Source organism: Vanacampus margaritifer, chromosome 4 (assembly GCF_051991255.1).
Source record: "Vanacampus margaritifer isolate UIUO_Vmar chromosome 4, RoL_Vmar_1.0, whole genome shotgun sequence".
NCBI classification, from domain to species: Eukaryota; Metazoa; Chordata; class Actinopteri; order Syngnathiformes; family Syngnathidae; genus Vanacampus; species Vanacampus margaritifer.
Genome location: NC_135435.1, coordinates 3,189,606 through 3,209,789, shown reverse-complemented (window position 1 = coordinate 3,209,789; position 20,184 = coordinate 3,189,606). Strand labels below are relative to the sequence as shown.

The 20,184-nt window shown below is 38.9% G+C and overlaps 1 protein-coding gene across 9 annotated transcripts in view; it reads left to right on the top strand.

Moving 5' to 3' along the window:
* LOC144049975 (serine/threonine-protein kinase BRSK2-like) overlaps positions 1-20,184 on the top strand; it is a 163,437-nt gene that overhangs the window by 16,575 nt on the left and 126,678 nt on the right. The window contains exon 1 of one of the 9 annotated variants that reach the window (XM_077562748.1): positions 16,985-17,049. The exons of the other annotated variants lie outside the window; for them this stretch is intronic. Within the exon in view, the coding sequence (XP_077418874.1) occupies positions 17,000-17,049 (50 nt within the window). The 5' untranslated portion in view covers positions 16,985-16,999. Of the gene's footprint in view, positions 1-16,984; positions 17,050-20,184 lie in introns of those variants that run through there. 9 annotated transcript variants of the gene reach the window in all.

Genomic DNA, 20,184 nt, shown 5'->3' with positions numbered 1-20,184 from the left:
ATGAAAAAAAGTATTTATACGTTTTTGGGTTTGAATGAGTTAATGAAAAGGTCAGTTTAATATAAGTATTCCCTCATCATGGCAACAACAAAACCTGTTTAAAAACAGATTAAATTATAAAGTACGGCATATGCATTTATGCATTTATATAAAGGACAAATGGATCAATGCAATGCTTAACTAACTTTTTGGATAGCAAACCCAAGATTTAATACGAGACACATTAAAGGGTTAGGGCAGATGATGTTTGCTGTGGGGAATCATTTTTTTCTTCCATTCAGTCTGGGTCCAGTATGCACAGACAATGGGAATGTGGGTGGTGTCGGGTAGGGGCCGAATCCAGACCCACCAGCCATGTAAGAGTGGCCTTAATCTTCCTCTAATCCAACCATACAGTGTGTAATAGGCTAACACATGCAGTGAATCTGTCACACAAAACCAAATGAGGACAGGGTGAGAATCAGACATTTTTGACTCGTGATATAAGGGAGTGTATTTTTTTCCTTTAAAAAAAAAAATCTGATACCACAAACATAGAGAAGGACAGAAAATCTTGTTTTACAATTAATTTGAAGCAGATTCTTTGTGGTCTCCTATTTTAAAAATAAAAACACATTAGACCACTCCTGGCTAAAGCCATACAACATTTGACTTTAACGGCATTGTGGGCTTTGTGCGAGTTTGAGCATGTTGTTTCAACTTGCTGTACACTGTTACAAATGGAGAGGAATACAAACAACTCATAGAGCTCTGTCATAGAGAGACAGTATTAGGCATATGTCCATTAAGCTTTTAAATTTAAACATACTTGATGGACATACTGTATAAACTGACATTTTCTATGTTTTTTCCTAGCTAGCTGTCCTGTTTGTCACGGACGGATACCTGATGCAGGGCTGAAGCTAGGCATGGACCGATGTTTTTGTTTTTTAGTTTTTGACAGTATGATAACCTTGAGCAAAAATATTGTGGTATCACGGTATTAAAATAACAGCTCTAAAATGTCCTTTAAAAAATATAATTGGGGCGAATAAAAACAGCTTTTTTTTTATTTAACACATTTGATTTAATTTTTAAACTAAATATAGAATATTTGGTACATAAAGAAACGTGTACCACGCTAAGTTTAAATAAATACGTGTTGACATTCTTCTTGCTCTGATTCTTCTTAGCAAGTCACAGTGTCCCATCACTGGTGAGCTAACAGACCCCATGTTACTCATTGGGGACACGCTTTCACCTATACATGTACGCTTATTATTTATTTATTTATTTTAAGGATAATAAGCGTCTCCCTTTATCCCCTTATCCCCACCCCCCACCTCTCTCCATTCTTCCCTCCTTCTCCGTGCAAGACTGCTCGTGCACTCGCTGTAGAAGGAGAAGAAAGTTAATTTAAGTCAATTTACTTATAATTGGCTTGTTTACGCAAGAGTTCATTACCGGTGACAGTCAGTATTAGCGGTTATTGAAACCTTGATTTTTTTTAAACCACGGTAAATCGTCAAACCGGTTATCGGCCCATGCCTCGTTGAAGCAGACCCGAGAATTTGCCGGGTTTGACCATGGTGTCACAAGTGAAACAGAGGTGGGATGTCGCCAGCCGTGACCAGAGGGTTAAGTTTAACACCTAAGACACAGCGTAACACCCCTTTTTGTTGAAAAAAAAAAAAAATGTTACTGCTGCTCTGACATCGCCGTGTATCCATTTAATTTCGTTTCACACTGTTTTTTTTTGTTATGAAAAGGTAAAAAAAACTAACTAAATGTTTTCATAATTTCAAGAAATAACGCCACTCAAAATTTAGTGGGCCCTCAACTTCTCATTTCTTCCTTATTTTTGCCACAGTAACTTAAAATTTTGCTGAAACTTTAAGGTTCAGACTTGAGATGTAAGATATGTAAGGCGCCTTTGCTACAAACACTACAGTTACAGAGCTGTAGTTGTGTCCTTTCCTTCAGATAAAGCTCAGATTGCAGTTGAAGTGAAAATGTTGAGTGTTTGGTTGTTGACAGGGGGTCATAACCCTCGTTACACCACCTGCCAGATGGCCACCCTTCCACTAAAACAGAACATGATATAAATTGGATTTTAAAATGAAGTAATTTAAGAGTGTAAAAAACAGGAAATCAGACTCTTGCTCCACCCCTCACTAAGATTTTAAATCAGCGCTCAAAGTGGATGTTGCATGGAGGACCTTTGGGTTGCAAATGGGAAGAGGGTCGGGTGTGGTCTGAAAAAAAAAAGAAGTTTGCAAAACACTACTACTATAACAATTCACTAAGGGAGGCGTTTAATGAGGTGTGTGGAGAATGAGCCAGTGGGTGGCAGAGCGACTACGTCACACTTTACAAGTGACGTGGTAACTGACTTATTGTGTAATGAGAGGACAAACAGCCAAATTGTGTTTATTCAAGTGTTTAAAACCTGAAGATGGTGCCAAACACGTTTTTTCCCCCAAATTCAAGCTTTCAACAGATGGCCGCATTCCAAGTTCCAACACTTGCAGCCCCATCCCTGCGCCCCCCAACCGTGCACGCAGGGCGTCTCAACTCTCTGAAATGCTTCGGACAACTGAGACAGACACACTCGCACCCGTAGACGGGAACACGCAACGGAAGGGCACATAGGCGGAAGCACAAGAACTGAGACGCGGCCCGCACGTTGCAAACAGGAAACGGAAAAAAAGCTGATGTGTGAAAACCAGGAAGTCGGAAGTCCCGCCTCCTCCGTGGCATATACCCCATTAAGAGGGAAACTGGGCATATATAGTAAAGTTTGATTAAATACCTGGTGTTCGCATTTTTGTGTCTATTCTTGTATTTGCCAAAATAATTTGACATGTTAATTTTAATACTCTTCCCCATGTTTGGGGCGGTTGTGAGGTCACCTCATTGAAAAGCTGTCATTTGGACCCATTAGTTACTATTGAGATCGCTTGCCTATGAATGTAAGTCTGTCATCAAGACTTGAATATTTATTTATTATCATTAATTTAAACGGAAAAGATATAACCTGACCCGGCTTCCAGCTTTCACACGGTGGGAGAATACTTGCACACACGACAGCAAAACCAATGTGATTTTTACATTCAGCACATCAAAATTGTCCTAAATCAGCAAAAATCTTTGACAGTAATTTCGTGTGTGGACCAGTGTAATTATTATTCATGCTTTGCAGCAGTCTTTCTAAACAAATGTAAGTAAAGAGCAACGTATAACTTCATCTATAACAACTATTAAAAAAGAGCGCTGCCAAGCATAGGAAGTGTGGGGCTTTACCATTGCTGCAATATTTCCTATGTTATTTCCTTCACTTTTAACCTAACTATGCCAGATATAATTAATTTTCCCAAGAGTATATTTATACCAAACCGAAAACTGTTCTCACAGAATCAAACTACAGAAATTATTCATTCCAATTGCAAAGGGCTTCTTGAGCAACCTCTAGATATTGCATGGAAAAAATTACAGTTTTACAATGTGTTTTTATATATTTTTATATACATTTCATCCCATCAAAGTTAATCATATACGGAGCATTGTTATATTCTGAACACATACATTTACATGTACTCATGCAAACACAAACTCAGCGATACTGGGACTAAAAAGGCAGGTGGGTGGGCTCAAGAGGAGGATGGGTTGCAACAGAAAGTGGGAGGGGGATGGGCATGCATGGTGGAAAAAAAAATAAAAGCTATGGGGGGAGAGGATAGATAGAAGAGTGGGGGGAGGATTATGAGGTCCAAAAACTGAGAGCTTGCAAAAAAAAAATGGAAGAGCTGCCACAATGGAAGAGAAAATAGATCTACGGCATGAGGGAAGTCATGGTGAGAAATGGCACACATGGGACAAAAAAAAAAAGAGAGACGTCTTTGTGAGGAGCAGTGTGATGCCCTGGTTGCCAAGTGTGAAAGCTGAGTGAGAGTGATGTAATCATTTTTAATTGGCTCCAATTTTCATTAGAGCTTGATTGGCAATTTGGTTCAGCCAATTAAATGCTACTATTTACCCCACATAGGTTTTTCAGAACCTAGAAATTAGGTCTGTGAAGGAGTAGTTGCTAGTAGCAGAGGTCACAGCAAAGATGGACAATAAAACATTTATCACACACTATTTGTTGTTAATTCTGTCAATTAGAGTTGTGCAGTACAAAGCTCGACTTGTTTAAAAAAAGTTACATTGGCATGTTTCCCTTTTTTATTGACAAGCACTATCCTTCAATTGGAAGTAATCAGTACACTCTTTACCCCCTTCTGTTTCAATTCCAGCAGTGGCTTATTGTTTAAGAACACAGCGTGCCACCCTGGAGATCATGACTCACACCCATGGCTGTGGTGCCCTTGACATCATGGCACTCACCTTCTAAAAACATATTGAAATTGATATGCAACACTGATAACAATAGGATACTTACCATTTTTTGCCAGATGCCAGCTTTTGTCTTTGTTGTGGACGTCGTCGTTGTCATCACTTCTGGCGGGCTGAAAAGAGAGAAACATTTGCTTTTAAGTCAGGTCCAGAGCCATGCCTATAAATAGTCCTAGCAAATCTTCCCTTTTAGAGATACAGTTTATTTCTATTATTCTCTTCCACCGGAAAAAAGCATGTGGGAAAAAAAGCATGTATACATCACATTTGAAAAAAGAATGGCAAACCCTAAGTTTCCATACTTGTGGTTTTAACATTCATTTCAGATTGCCTAAAAAGATGTGTTTGATGAATGTTTATTTTTATTTATTTTTACCTCTTACGGAAAATATACATGATTTCTCTTGCATGATGTTTTCATTTCATAAAATATTCTGCAGTGTAGCTTTTCTTGAATAACTCAATTTGTGTGATTGCGGTCCATCTGTCTTCAGTCTGTCTTTCTGTGCCAGCTGCTGTCTGCATTCAATTCATCCTCGACTAAGGCCAGAAGAGCCAGCTCTTTGTGGCCCATTGTTGCTCCTTGATGGTAGGTTGGGCCTAATTGGCCGGTGTCCTATCTGTCACACGGTATTGGCCTTTAAACGTGGAAGATGTGCGATGATTAATTTGTGGCTGTTTAGTTTGGAACTCTCCAAAACACTTAAGTGTTGCCCTTCAAAGCATCAGTGCACCATTGTTTGCACTGATACTTTTTTTTTATGAGAGAGCTCAGTATTGTTCATTCGGTAATTTTACCGATTCGACATGTCATCATCATCGCTCTCTCTCTTTAAAAAAATAAAAATAAAAATAAAAATATTTTTTTTAATTTTGAATGTGCGTGAGTGTGTGCGTGTGAATGTGTGTGTGTGTGTGTGCATGTGTGCGTGCGTGTGAGTGTACTCATTAATTCATATAATATGCATAATATGCATACAAACAATATAGAATCAGTCCTGTGTATACATCTGTATAGGCTATTTGTTAATATTAGCATGTTATAGGATAGAATCAAATTGGATAGGTGGTTTATGTAATTTGTGTAAAATATGAGGTAACGTGTAAGTGAATATAACAGTGATAAAACGGGGAGGGAGATGAAAGTGAAGGAAATTAGCGGGGGATTAAACATGTAACAATACACCAGTAACTGGTAACCTAAATGAGATTTTTTTGTTTAAATATATTTTAGATATAGTTATTTATTAATATTATATTTGTAATATAGCCTAAACATGATGAGTATTCATATTTTAGGTTTTATAACCACATACACAGTATATGTATACATCTAATAATCAAACAAAGTTTAGTTCCACCAATGCCAATTAGAACAGCCAGGGAGTGGAGTTGGGGTTCCGGAATACTTGCCCATCGATGTATAGCTTATCAACGACTATCGTAGTCCGTTTACCCTCCTGCCTATTTTGTCACATTATAGGAAACAGTACTTTTCGCCGCTCATTAATCTCTCTCGGGAATTGGTCATTCATTCCGAAAGTTCCCGTCCTTTACTTTTAACAATTTTTTTCTGTTTAAAATGCTCAAACCAATAGGACTGGGTTTGTTGCCCCTACGGGCTCCAAGCCGATGTACCCGGTGAAAAGAAATATTATTTACCGTCTCCTGAAGAATTTTTAACGACGTCGTCAACATTTTTTTTTATCTCAGCCTCTAAATTGTCAGAGGTATTTTCGGATATGCCTAAGAATATTAAATTCTCCCGCATGCTATGGGATTGGACATCCAAAACCATTTCTTTTAGCGTTTTATTCTCCTTTTTAATCGTTTCCAACTCGGCTGAAACAGCCGCGAGTGAAGAGCGTAACTCGGCATTATCTCGTTGGAGGTCACTTACCTGTTGGCCGACGAATTCCAAACTCACCTTTAATTCTTTAACGTCCTCGGTGCCCTTGAGTGTCGAGAAAAGCGCCTATAAATATAATGCATTATTATTATTATTATTATTATTATTACTATTATTATTATTAACTCTTTCACTGCCAGACGTTTTCAGAAACGGGTTGTCCCCACTGTCAGCCGATTTAAGCATTTTGAGTGATCTTTCAAGGTCCACAGAAAATGTTGTGTTTGGACTATGGAAACACACGTACTACCAAATGAAAGATTGGACTCTCAGCTTTCATCAGAAAAAAAAAGTTTGTTTCTACCTTATTCCGTTCTTCAGTAATCAACAATAGAAAATGGTTACTTTCACCGAAATTCTCTCTTTTGAAACAAAAAACGGAGAAAAAGAGCTTTTTGTGAAACGATGTTATTTCATGCACTCTAGTGAATTGTACACTTCTTTTTGTCCATGAATGATGCCACAAACACCTAAATAGTGCTTTACTTCTGTAAAACGCTTTCACCAACAATGAAAAAGTGTTTTTTGATTGCAAAATACGTTTATTTCCATTCAACAGTGTAACAATTTGACAAAACAATTTCGCAAACTATTTACAAATGTGTGCAACTGTGGTACTACTTACAATTATGTGGATGTTTCAAATACAGTTTTTCCTTTTGTAACGCTCTCCTGCGTGCAAGGAGACGCCAGGACTTGCACAACAGTTTACTTTCACTTTCACATTGGTCCGTTTTGCGTGCAAACGTTACACTTTCTTGACGGCCTTTTTTTCCGGGGAATAAAAAGCAAGTAGCAGACTGTACACACTCCTCCGATGAATATGCATTGGACTCGGGGCACTCTCCGTCGTCCGATCGAACGTCCGCCTGTGCGTGCTCGGTTGCGCTCCGCGTTACGACACCGTCATAGCCGCCGCGTCAGCGGTTCCAATTTCGCCGTCAAGCTCGGATTCACCTTCATCATCATCGAGGATGATCACCGTCGTCATCAATGTACTATTTTAGCGTTGGTCGATGCCTTTCGTCTTGTAAGTGTAGAGCTGCTTGCAAACGATCGCCATTGCCCGTTCCCTCCTCCATCTAGCTCCATCAAACGTCTTCTACTGCCGCGTCAATGCTTTCCAACCACGGAGTCACCCTCATCTTCATCATCGATGATGATCATCGTCGTCAACAATGTGCTTTTTCAGCGATGCTTTTGGTCTTTGAAAAAAACGTCTCGGGTGTGAGCTCCTCGCGACCGGCCGCCATTTTTCCTTTGTCTTCCATTCTCATCTCCTGCTCGACGCTCTAGCTCCGCCTCTACTGACGCCCACCCGATCTTGTCAAAAGAGAGTCATCGCTGCCCTCTAGGGGCCAAAAATAGTCATTAGGCACAACAGACAGACTTGAAACTTTCACCAGACATGCGGAAGGGTTTCCTCTACCCGTTTAAAAAAAAAATAAAAAAATCATTGGATGACGTCTTTTGACGTCATTGGCAGTGAAGCGTAGGTTTTTACTTGACGTCTTTAAACGTCAGTGGCAGTGAAAGAGTTAAAATTAATGTTCATTCAAGCACAGCAATTGTTCTTTAAAAGTATTTTGGCTCTGCCTGTCATGATTGCATTGGCATGCAAATGGATCAAGCCATGATCTACTCTCTACAGCAGTGTTTTTCAACCTTTTTTGGGCCAAGGAACACTATTTTCTTCGAAAAAATCTCAAGGCACACCACCAGCTGACAATGTTAAAAATTAAAACTCTGTTGCCTATATTAACAATATAAAGCCATTCTTGTCAAAGTTACCTCAATATGAATCAAATAAACAAAAAGAAAAAAGTGTTTTGTCATCTTTTTTATGTTTACTCACTCAGTGTGAAACCTGGGCCTGTTTGGATGAACACAGAGAAGATATTCTGGCAGGAATCGACGAGAGGCACACACGAAGCTCTTCCTCAACAGCTCTCAGTCTCTCTCTGTTCTTTGTTTTTATGGCAGTCAGACTTGAAAAGCTCACCTCGCACAGATATGTCGTGGAAAATGGGAGCAATGTCAAAATAGCTTTGTTTGCCAGAATGGGGTATTCCTTGGCAGTAGCCAACCAAAAACTGTCCAAAGGCAGATCAGCAAAGCTTAGCTTTAAACCACGATTTTGTCTCAGTTCAGTTAGTTGCTCATGCTCCTGTAAAGTCATGTCCTTTCCAACTGATACTGAACTGTATGGGTCCCTGACCCAGTCAAGGCTTTCAGTTGAGGTTGAAGAGAAATAAAATGACATCTTTTCCTCAAGCATTTTCAAATGTTTAACTATTATCTCACACGATGCAGCAGTGTTAAAATCTTGCAGTTTCTTGGTAAGTGGGAACATGTCGAGGTTGCCACGTTCCACATATTGTTGCCAGAGGTGCAACTTTGAACGAAATCCATTTATTTTATCTTTACTTGTAAGGAAGTTTTCATTTCGACCTTGCATTCGTGTGTTCAGATCATTCAGATGATGAAAAATATCTGCCAGGTATGCCAGCTTTGCACACCACTCATCACTTGCAAGCAGCTTTGCGTAATCGGACTTCTCATTTGTCAGAAACAATTTAAGTTCCTCTCGCAGTTCGTACACCCTGGCGAGCACCTTGCCGCGCGACAACCATCGAACCTCCGTATGAAACAGCAACGCTTTATGCGTCGCTCCCATTTCTTCACACAAAACTGCAAATATGCGACTTTTCACAGGTCGTGACTTAACAAAGTTCACCATGCGCACAGCATCATCCAACACAGGAACTAGGTCGGCTGGTAAAGTCTTGGCTACGAGGGCCTCGCGGTGTAAAAAACAGTGCGTAACAATCACATCTGGGTTCCTCTGCTTCACTCGGCTTACAAAGCCTTTGATGCGCCCGACCATGGCCGCAGCTCCATCAGTGCAGACACTTGTGCAGTCTTCCCACTTAAGTCTTCCTTTTTCAAGGTATTCTGATGTGACGCGAAAAATTTCCTCTCCTGACGTTTTTTCTGGCAATACCTTGCAAAAAAGGAAGTTTTCTCTGATCGCGTCTCCATCCACAAAACGCACATTGGCCAATAGTTGAGCATGTCCACTAATATCAGTAGACTCATCCAGTTGCAATGCAAATTTCTCACTGATCCGGATCTTTTCCAAAACCACACTTTCAATGTCTGCAGACATGTCATCAATACGTCTGGAAATTGTGTTATCTGAGAGAGGAACTTTGGCTATTTCCTTAGCCGCTTCAGGTCCGAGCATCTCATTCACAATAGCTTTGCAGGCTGGCAGTATCAATGTCTCTGCCACAGTGTGGGATTTTTTTGACTTAGCAACCAGTTCAGCGACGTGGTAGCTAGCTTTCAGGGCTTTCTCGTTTACCTTTGTGGTTTTCCTCATAAAAGTTGTCTGTTTCTCCATGTGTTCACGCAGACGAACAAAATAGCCCACATCCTTGTTTTGGAGAGAAGGGTGTTTCGTTTGGAGATGGCGTTTAAGCTTACTTGGCACCATAGCACTGTTTGATAGCCTTTCACCACACACCAGGCACAACGGTATCGGTTTCGTCTCATCCCCGGTAAAGGTAAATCCAAGTGAAAGATAGCTTTCGTTGTACTGTCGCGCGCTAGAGGCCTTGGTCGAGCTCGCCGTCTTTGCTGTCTTTTGACCACCACTCATACAAGGGCCTTCATCTGGGTCCGAATTCTGTCCAGGGTCCGGTTCGGAGTTAGCATTTTTCCTTTTCAAAAACTTTTGCATCACTGTCACCGTTTTGTTTTGCTAGGCACCTGCCGCCATCCATGCATCACTAATCCTTGTTTCAAAGTAGAGGGCAATCAACAACTAGCGACGTGCTGCCACCTACAGGCGAAGATTTATGATTACTGCCACTCTTCCGCCACACTGCTCTCACAGCCGACAACAACACGTTATTGGCAGATAATAATTAATTTGTTTCTAAAAAATGTTTTTAGACCAATTAAGTGAAATTGGATAATTTCCCATGGCACACCTGACTATATCTCACGGAACACTAGTGTGCCGCGGCACAGTGGTTGAAAAACACTGCTCTACAGCACTCATCCTATGTACTTTTGCAGAAGAGCTCGAGCCATCTCGCTGGCAAGGGGTGAGAGCCACAATACACCATGGACATATTGCTGGTCAATCACAGGGCTGACACAGAGACAGATAGCTACTCTTATGTTGCTATCAATTCAGCTGCCTTGTGGACAATCATCCCCTAGCTCACCCTTTGAGGTCTCAGCACAATTTATAGGGTTAAAGATGTAGGAATTACGAGAGCTGATATTATGGGTAGGAGAGACTTGAACAGGAGTGTGATGGATGGAGTAAAGTTTAATTTAATTAAGATGTGACTGAGTGTGAGGGATGGGATCTACTGACCTTATCATCCCTTTGTCTCAGCACTGTCAGGTCCAATGGAAGCTTCGGTCTCGCTCAACATTTAATAGACAGATGAGGATCTTTCTGCAAATGGAGTCGTCACTATCTGTAGATGGCGACATGCAGAAAGTAATAAAAGACACAACATGGCTGAATTGGGGTATCGAAACAAGATGACATTGGACAAAGGCAGAGCTAGTCATCACTTGCTGGAGAGTAAGGTACTGAAGGGCTTGTTGAGATCAAATGATTCAGACACTTAAGTTTTGTTTTGCTAGAAAAAAGAAAGGGTCCACTACTGCATGAATGCACACAAATGCAATAGTTGTCTCATTTAGCAGTACTTGAACTTGCTGTTGTCTGCCATTCACTCTCTCTCAGAGTAAGAGGATACTTGACAGCTTTTTTGATACATTCAGCGCAGGCGATGCAAATGTGGCTTGCTGTTGGTGGTTATATAGTTTTTAGCAGTTTACAGTATATTTAGATTGGTGATCCTGTACTTTCGACAGAGTGGTTTTGCAGCTGTCACTTGGATGCTGAGAGATTTTTGGACACTCAGCTGATGTAAGCTGTATTTAGATTTGACAGACATTATAATGCCTTCTTGTCCACGGTGGCTTTATTTGGAGAGTCAACACTTTATACCAACTGGTGGTCCTACTAGCCTAACAACTAAACTGGTTTTCCTCCTGTACCAGCCAAAACTTAATCATAGCTTGCTTGCCCTATTCTCATCTGGTTGCAAATGGAGAAATTGGAGAAATCATTGTGTCCGGCAGAGGAAGGTTCTGGACAGGAGTGTAATGAATAAAATGATTTAACTGTGCCCGATACGGGAGCTGCTGCCCTTTGCCATTATGAAGGCTCAGTTTGACTTAAATAGTATATTATATGGTTTGTGTAATGATTTCCGGAATAACCGCATAGTCAAAATAAAGCTCTTGGGCGAGCAAGTGATAGATATTATAACATTTTTAATTCTTCATTTCATATATTAACCATTGTTACACATTATTAACATTTTAATTCTTTATATTAACCTTGTCGAAATGTTTTGTGTCCTGTGCAGAGCAGATGGTGTTGATTTCGGTATAATCTGACCTTAAGATGGGACATACTATTTAGTCCAAAAAAGTTTTTTCTCAGCGCTTTGTGCGAAAACACATTTGGTCCTTGAGAACAGAATCGTGTTTCGAACACGCACTCCTGACTCTGTTTTCGCCATCGCTCATGGAAAAGTACCCAGAGAGTATATTTTGTCTACAAATGAAAGAGAGGCGGTCGGTTTTAACTATAAGAAGCCATTTTACACGTGGAAGAGACACATTTCGACGCTCTGAATCCCACCTGTTTAAGTGATGAATTAGAGGCTGTTTGAGTGTCCAGAGATCTCTGTTAGATTAAAAAATCATTTTTGCAAAGGTGTTTTTTCTTACATTAAATCTGTTTTCAAATTTTGGAACACGCAAAGAGGACAAATAATTTTATTCCTCTTTCAAATGGTGAACCCCGACGTAGAACGACGTTTTGTAGCGGTACGTTCACAGACGAATGGAACTCCCGGCAACATTAATCAAGGTAAGTGGACACTTTATCCACGTTTTAGGAGTTTTGTCTGTCTGGGAACGCTGCGGCTGGTAAATTCGTCTTGCAAAATTATATTGAGGATGGAATTTGTGTAAGAAAAATAGTGATAAATTTTGAAGTCGTTTGGTTGGACGCGAAGTCCCAGATTTCGGATTTTACCACGGTGTTTGAACTGTACACGTACGTGGTGACGTAAGCATTGTATACGGAAATGCCGTGACGTTGTTGGGTAATGCGCTAAAATGAAATGAAGATGAAATAAGGTCGCACTGAGGTGACAACAGGCATAAATTAAATGTCGGGAGATTCTTGGAAGGAATTAGGGAAAGATTTTGGATTGAAGCAGCGGCTAGATCGCCCGCTGGTAGTAAATCGAAAATAAAAAGTTCCTTGAATAAAATGACAAATAGGCATAAAACTAAATGTCGGGAGATTCTTGGATGGAATTAGGAAGATTATGATTGACACAGCGGCTAGATCGCCCGCTGTGAAGATATCGATAATAGATCCTTGAATAATGGATTATTTTGCTCAGCGCAGATGAGGATTCTGCACAATTGAATCAAATAATTGTGGACAGACAGGCTGAAATGGACGTAATCAGTATACATCATTGTTGTCTGAACATTTTGCACAGGAATTATTTTTGAATGAGTGAAGCCTTTAAATATTTTTTTTGTTGCACTGCAGACTGTATTGTATTGTATTAATGTGTTATGTTTGTTTTATGTTGTGTTTCTGTGAAGAGTTTTGTGACAGCTAAGGGTGTTTGAAAACACTATATTAATAAAGATGACTTGACTTGATTTATTAGATTAAAATCTATTAAATTTGTAATCGTCCTGATGACTGAAAAAAAAATTGAGATTAAATTTTTGGGCCATATTGCCCAGCCCTAACTCCATGCATGTGGGTCCATAGCAGGTATAGCTGGTTATTTATTTTTATATATATTGTTTTTTATTGCTATTATTTTACTATGGTTTTGTTACTTGTTTATTTTTTTGGTTGTTCTTTCAAATTCAATTTAACATTGAGCGTTAAAGGATTCAATGATTTTTTTATTATCACACAAACACACATTTCCACATTATATGGCAATATGATACCCAAGGTCCCTGGTTAGCACAGGAGGTGTGCCAAGACAGGCGTGCCAAAACATAATAACATAAAGTAAATACAGGTACAGAGATAAGGAAGATGCTGGTTTGAATGTGTGCAAAGCAGCAGAATGAAAATGCACACGGCTCAAATTCCACATGAGATTTACAAAATCATTTTGCACTTGATGAAAAAAACAGCAGCGCAACACTTAAGTGTTCAATGTGCAGGGATGAATAAGCATGGCGGGATGTTGATAGTTATAAGTAGTAGAGTTTTGGTATTTGAATAAATACTAAGTCTTGAAATTAATTTATAATCATTTTTATTCATTAATGGTGATTTCAATATCAATCAATAATAATCGTAATTATTTCCCCCCCCATAATCGACCAGCCCTAGGAAAGGGTCACTCACATACAAACCTTTAAAGGCCACTCAGATTTTTTCATGAATCAAAGGTTGTTTTATTGATGTTGGTCAGGTCAAATGTGATGATGTAATGCTGTAATCATTACAAAATTTCCTTTTTATTCAACCCAAACATGGGATTGAAAATAACAGTAATCAAATTAGTACACTTCTAAATTATATTTTAACATCTGTTATGGTCTGTCCCTCCACCAATGTATGCACAGTCACTGTGTATCGCTCTGTCTCTCAGAAAAAAAGCACAATGTAAAAAGATAACTGTAGCTAAATTAATAGTGTTTTTGCAAGATACGTGAAAATAATTTAACTCTTTTTCTAGTTATATTCTGACTTTACATTTTAGATCCATCCCTAGGCTTAATTATTTAATTATTTTTTTTTTATAATTTGATGCAACAATGCACATCAATATTATAAAAGCGGAAAACACCTGACACCAGATGATGCTATTTTTATTTTTTAGTTCCAGATTCATTTTACATTTCATCAATTAAATCTGAGATTATAGTGTTGGATTGTCCACATATCTTTAGCTACAGTGTTGTAACATAATTCACATATAAAACAAAAATGACAAATCCTGTGTTTCATTTAGTAGGACATGGTTATTAAAATGTGCTATTTCAGCTTTCATCATTTAATCATAATCATAGCTGCACATCTGTAATGAATAAATGATAGCATTTTGTGTGTGTGTGTGTGGGGAGGGGGGGTGTACATCTTCCAGATGTAAATCCACACACTGACAAAAAGCCAATGTACATTCCTGTCCTGTTTATGGTTGTTGTTATCGTGAATCTCCATAATGCATACATTCATATTCAAGCTGAAACAAATATTAATGCACAGATATTTATCATAACCCATCACCTGCGTTTTGATGGCTGCTGTTCAGTGAGACACATCAGACAATTCAGGCAGCAATAAAAGAGATTTTCTGAACGACCTGTTCAATAAAATAAAATCAAAGATCTCTATTAAACGACAAAATGAAATGATCCAATCTTTACTGATGGAAATAACTGCAAATGTGGTTACCGATGAGGGTTTTGATTTTGTTTTAATGATCTGAAATGAAATGAATGGATGGACAAAGCATCGGAAGTTACTTAAAATGTCTACTGTACTGTAAAGTCTTTTGTTTAAGAAGTCACCACAGAGCTACCAGAGATGACAATATCCGATGACTTTGTTTTGAACTTTTCAAACCATAATTATATGCTTAAGATGGTGCCAGAGAGGAATGATTTTTTAACACATAATTTGAAGTAATATTCTATCGTCAAGTCATACGACAGTTTTAACAAATATTTTTTTATGAATGTGGAGCAATGAGAGCTTAACCCCAACAACCCCCATCAGCCCCACAACCACACAGATGTTGCATGTCTGCAACAGCTCTAAAACCCCCTAAACCCCCTTTTTCATAAAACCTCCCTTTATACTGCAGATGAACTCATGCTCCACTTTTCCATCTACCTAAGGCAATAGGGAAGCCTTTTGTGTCTGCAGGAAAAAATGAATATAACATAAAATAATCTTTTATTTTTATTTTATTTTTTTACAAATGATGAAGGGACAGAAATAAAAGCATGTTATGTTTTATGAATGAATCTACTCTTTAAAGACAAAGGTATATTGAACAATATATTATGGAACGCATTGCTTGTCTAACATTGACTGACACGCACAGAGGATAATTAGAGATGGTTATGTCCCAGTTTTTTGTTTTAGTTTAGCTTTTTACTTGTCAGTAAGAGCCCAAGTTGTAATTGTTGGTGCTGCCCGACATGAAATGGGCAAGTAAATATGTCGCGTGCACTTTTGCTATGTGTGCTTCAGCAGTCAGTCTTGCTGGCCGAAAGCTCCAGTTAGTAGGCGCTGCACCATCAGTCAGATGGATTGTGAGCGGCCACTTGCAGAGATCTTTGATTGCAGCTCGGCACCTGCAGAGGTTGTGCCTCTGACCACTGAGACTCACAGCTCAACCCTTCAGCTCACTCAGCAGCATCACATATTCCACACTGAGACACAAAGGCAGGTTAGCTGGATAAACTTACGCCTTTTGAGTATACAGCAGCCCAAATGAGAAAGACGCTAGCTTGATGCGCATTATGATTTATCTTTGAATATTTATTGAAGTTGGGTTTGCACTTATGGTATGGTTGTTTTTACCTTTTGAGTAGGCAATATCAAAATGAATTGGAAAAATTGTTTTGTCTTAGCCAAAAGCATTTCTAGTCTACACATCAATTATTTAGATTTGAATTTTATCCATGTTGTACTCATATAGTCATCAGTGCATACATGGTGTGTGTGTATGTGTGTGTTGTTTGTGTGTGTTAGTCAGTCAGATTTTGCTCCTTTGTCTCTGTATGCCACCTTATCACTTGTAAGGAGAGTCACATAATTTACTGTAAGTTGTTTCGGGTTTTATTATGGCCCCTATATGTCACACACTGTCCAGATTAAATTTGATTGAGACATTTAGCAGAAAGGGGTAAACAAAAAAACTCCACGGACACACATGTCCACATTGGTTAATAACTATATAGTTTCTTGTAAAGGTTATTTCAATAAACAGAAAGCCATCCAAGGCAGCACGGTGGCTGACAGGTTAGCACGTCCGCCTCCCAGTACAGAGGACGTGAGATCGAGTCCGGGCTTCGGCCTTCCTGGGTGGAGTTTGCATGTTCTCCCCGTGCTTGCGTGGGTTTTCACCGGGTACTCCGGTTTCCTCCCACGTTCCAAAGACATGCATGGCAGGTTAATTGAACACTCCAAATTGTCCATAGGTGTGATTGTGAGCATGGTTGTTCGTCTCTGTGTGCCCTGCGATTGGCTGGCAACCAGTTCAGGGTGTACCCCGCCTACTGCCCGAAGCCAGCTGGGATAGGCTCCAGCGACCCTTGTGAGGAAAAGCGGTCAAGAAAATGGATGGATGGATCGAGAAAGCCATCCAGTGACTGGTGTAAGGTATTTTCATAATTATATCTGCGTTAAATTGGTTAATTATCTCTCTTAATATATTTTAGGGCTGCTCGAAAAAGCGGTCAAGAAAATGGATGGATGGATGGATGGAGAAAGCCATCCAGTCTCCGGTGACTGGTGTAAGGTATTTTCATAATTATATCTGCGTTAAACTGGTTAATTATCTCTCTTAATATATTTTAGGGCTGCTCGAAAAAGCGGTCAAGAAAATGGATGGATGGACGGAGAAAGCCATCCAGTCTCCGGGGACTGGTGTAAGGTATTTTCATAATTATATCTGCGTTAAACTGGTTAATTATCTCTCTTAATATATTTTAGGGCTGCTCGATTATGAAGAACATATGAATCACGATTATTTTGTTACTAATTGAAATTACGATTAGGACGATCATTTACTTTTTGTTACAAAACAAGAAAATCTTTAAACGTAAAAATTATTAAGACAAATAAAATTCTTTGAAACACTATAATTATGCAAGTTCCTTTTGGATGAAACAAAATGTATTAAATTAGTTATGTTAGGATATCTGCATCAAATCGGAGCCATGACACAATAATGATGACCAATTATGGGTAGATAAAATTAATATAATGAACCAATTTTGTTTAAAGCTGACTAGTTGATCATCTGCTGCAATTGTACTTTTGATATGGTTTGTAGAACAGACAATTAACACTAGCAGCCTGTCTAAATTCTGATCTCTCATCAAAGCAGTGTACCTTCTGTCAGTCTGGCAGCATGTCCCGTGCACTGTTAACGGGCATCTTTGTCTAAATGTGGGCATCTTTGTCTGGATGTGGCAAAGGCTTTCTTTTTTTAGAACTCAATTATAAATGTAGGGGGAGGACGTGAGAAGGGGTGATGTTATAGCTGCTGCAGCATGCTGTGTTGCTCTGTTCGTGGTGGAACGTATGCTCTTTAGTTTGTAAAACAGTCATTTGGTTCGGATTTTTAAAAATATTTGTGGTAATTGCGGAGCAGTTTTGCGAATCAATAGATTCATTTGAGGAGCAAATTTTTAATTTTGTGGAGCAATTTTTTTGTTTTGTTTTTGCAGCCGGTTTATTCTAGGGAAGTAAAGCAAGGGTTTTGTTAAACAATAATAATTTAAAAAAAGACAATATAGAGAATCAACATTTGTTTTTCTTTTTTATATAATCAACATTTTTAATTTCTTAAATTCACGTTGTGTAAAGCAACAAACTGTATTTCCTTGTCCCTGAAGCAAAGCTAAATGGGCCAATAAAAAAAAGATCTACAGTAATGTAAATATGAGAACATTTACTGTGCAGACCTCAAAGGCCAAAATCAAAATCAAGGGCTCTATTGTAAAAACAAACAATTAACATTACTGCTCTTATGAGTATTTTAGAGCAGCTAGCTAGCGAATTGGGTTATGTACATTGTCTGATAAACGTTACGTTCCTGTCAGGTTCCAGGGTTGGCGCTGGATCCTAAATTTTTTTAGCCAATGTGGCTAAACAGTATAAAGCCACATTTGAGTGTAGCTAGCCATGATATCACATGTTTATGTGGCGCCAGTGCCGCCTATTTTGCTGCTACTTCACTACATGCACCACTCATGCATGCGCATGGCCGAGACATTGTAGCCCAGCTAACAAACACACAACACTTCCGGGAAGATGGATTTTATTTTTATATTTACACATAGCTTGATGGCTAACTGCACATTAAAGTGGAAGAAATGGGCAAAGATCTTATAAATAAAAAGGGCAACTGCGCCAAATCGCCACAGATAAAAGAAATGAGGGCACTTATATACTGTTCCTTGGTTGCATCAGCTCATCAAAGTTTTAGCCCCACGCAAACAAAATTACAACATAAAACAATATATTGTGGGACAATTGACAGGGTGAACCAGTTTCCCGAAATACCTCAAGCATTCTGCACTAAACTGATCTCAGTCTTTGCATGTTTTTTCCCCTTCCAAAATATTTAACGTATTTACCAAAAAAAAATTATAAAAATAAAACTCAGATGCTTTTTACAGGTTATTTAATGTTTAGGAAATGTTTTCCTCCCCCTTTTTTTTCTTTCTTTCTTTTTTTTTTTTTTACATTTATTGGAGTATGATTTTCATTCAATATTCTCAATTCATCCAAATGTAATCATTACTTAAGCAAACTTTTATTTTCCTACTTTCAAGTACAGTTTTAATGTTTGAATTGTGCATAATGTTGCAGTGGCCTACAATAATAAATACATCTGTATTTTAGAAATAAAACCTCTACCTGGTTTTTAAGAACACTTAGGCAGGGCTGGACTTAAACAAAAAAAAAATCGACCCAGCCCAACCAGTCTTGCCTAACATGTAGTTCTGCCACTGATGTTTATTGATGATGTTTCAATTTGCTATCTATATTTGAAATTGATTAATGGACTGTTCCATCTAAATTGTGGGCCAGTCTCTTGTAGGAACAAAATCATGAAAAAGCATAGCATCTGTCCCAAAATAGGCTGGCCCACCAGGCATCTGCCTTATATGGCAGATGGCCAGTCCAGCCCTGCACATAGGTCCACTATTCTATTTTATTAAGATGCTGATCCAAATGGTGTAACTTGTAGAGTGTCATTTTTTCCCGTCTGGATACCCCTATATTTTGCACATGTAATTTTATTAATGCATACAGTAACGCTTTGTCATGATTACTGCATTATTACATTCAACTGCAATTGCAACTGAATACGACAATCAATTACGCTACGTAAATCAATGCTGAGTTTACATCGGCAAATGTGTACACTTCACGACACATGAAAATAAAATGAAACACAGTCCACGTACTTGTCTGTGTGCTGTGTAATTTTTCGTTTTTTTTCTCCAACATGTAAGCGAGACCAAGGGGTAATCCACAGGTGTTTTACGCGACTCGGGGGCTATACAGTTAATTTTTATTGCAGAAACAAACAAAATATTCGCGATTTCATCATTCTTCGGGTCGCGACAGAACTGCTTGCTGGCTAATGTTGTTAATGCTCACTAGCATCAGCAAGCTGCTTCCGGCAGATGTAAACAATGATGTTATTGGCCTTGGAGCGATTTTGTTGATTATACTGTAACCAATGCAATTTGCATACGGCCATGTTTCTTTTATTTATTTATTTTTTTACAGACACCTACGCCTGTAGTGATATTCCCCTAGTGCAATTTTGACAAACAAATTGGGAACGACAATGTGGCTAGCGTGAAGAATATTTTCTTCGCCACTCCCCTTTTCACCTCGTCATTGGCGACGTGGCGAATGGGGAGCACGCACCCTGAGGTTCAGTTAACCTCAAACATTTAATAAACAACAGACAAGGAAGGAAGACAAGAGATTTTGATTATTTTTGTTCAGGAGGAGAGTGGACAGAGATGTGCACAGATTACAA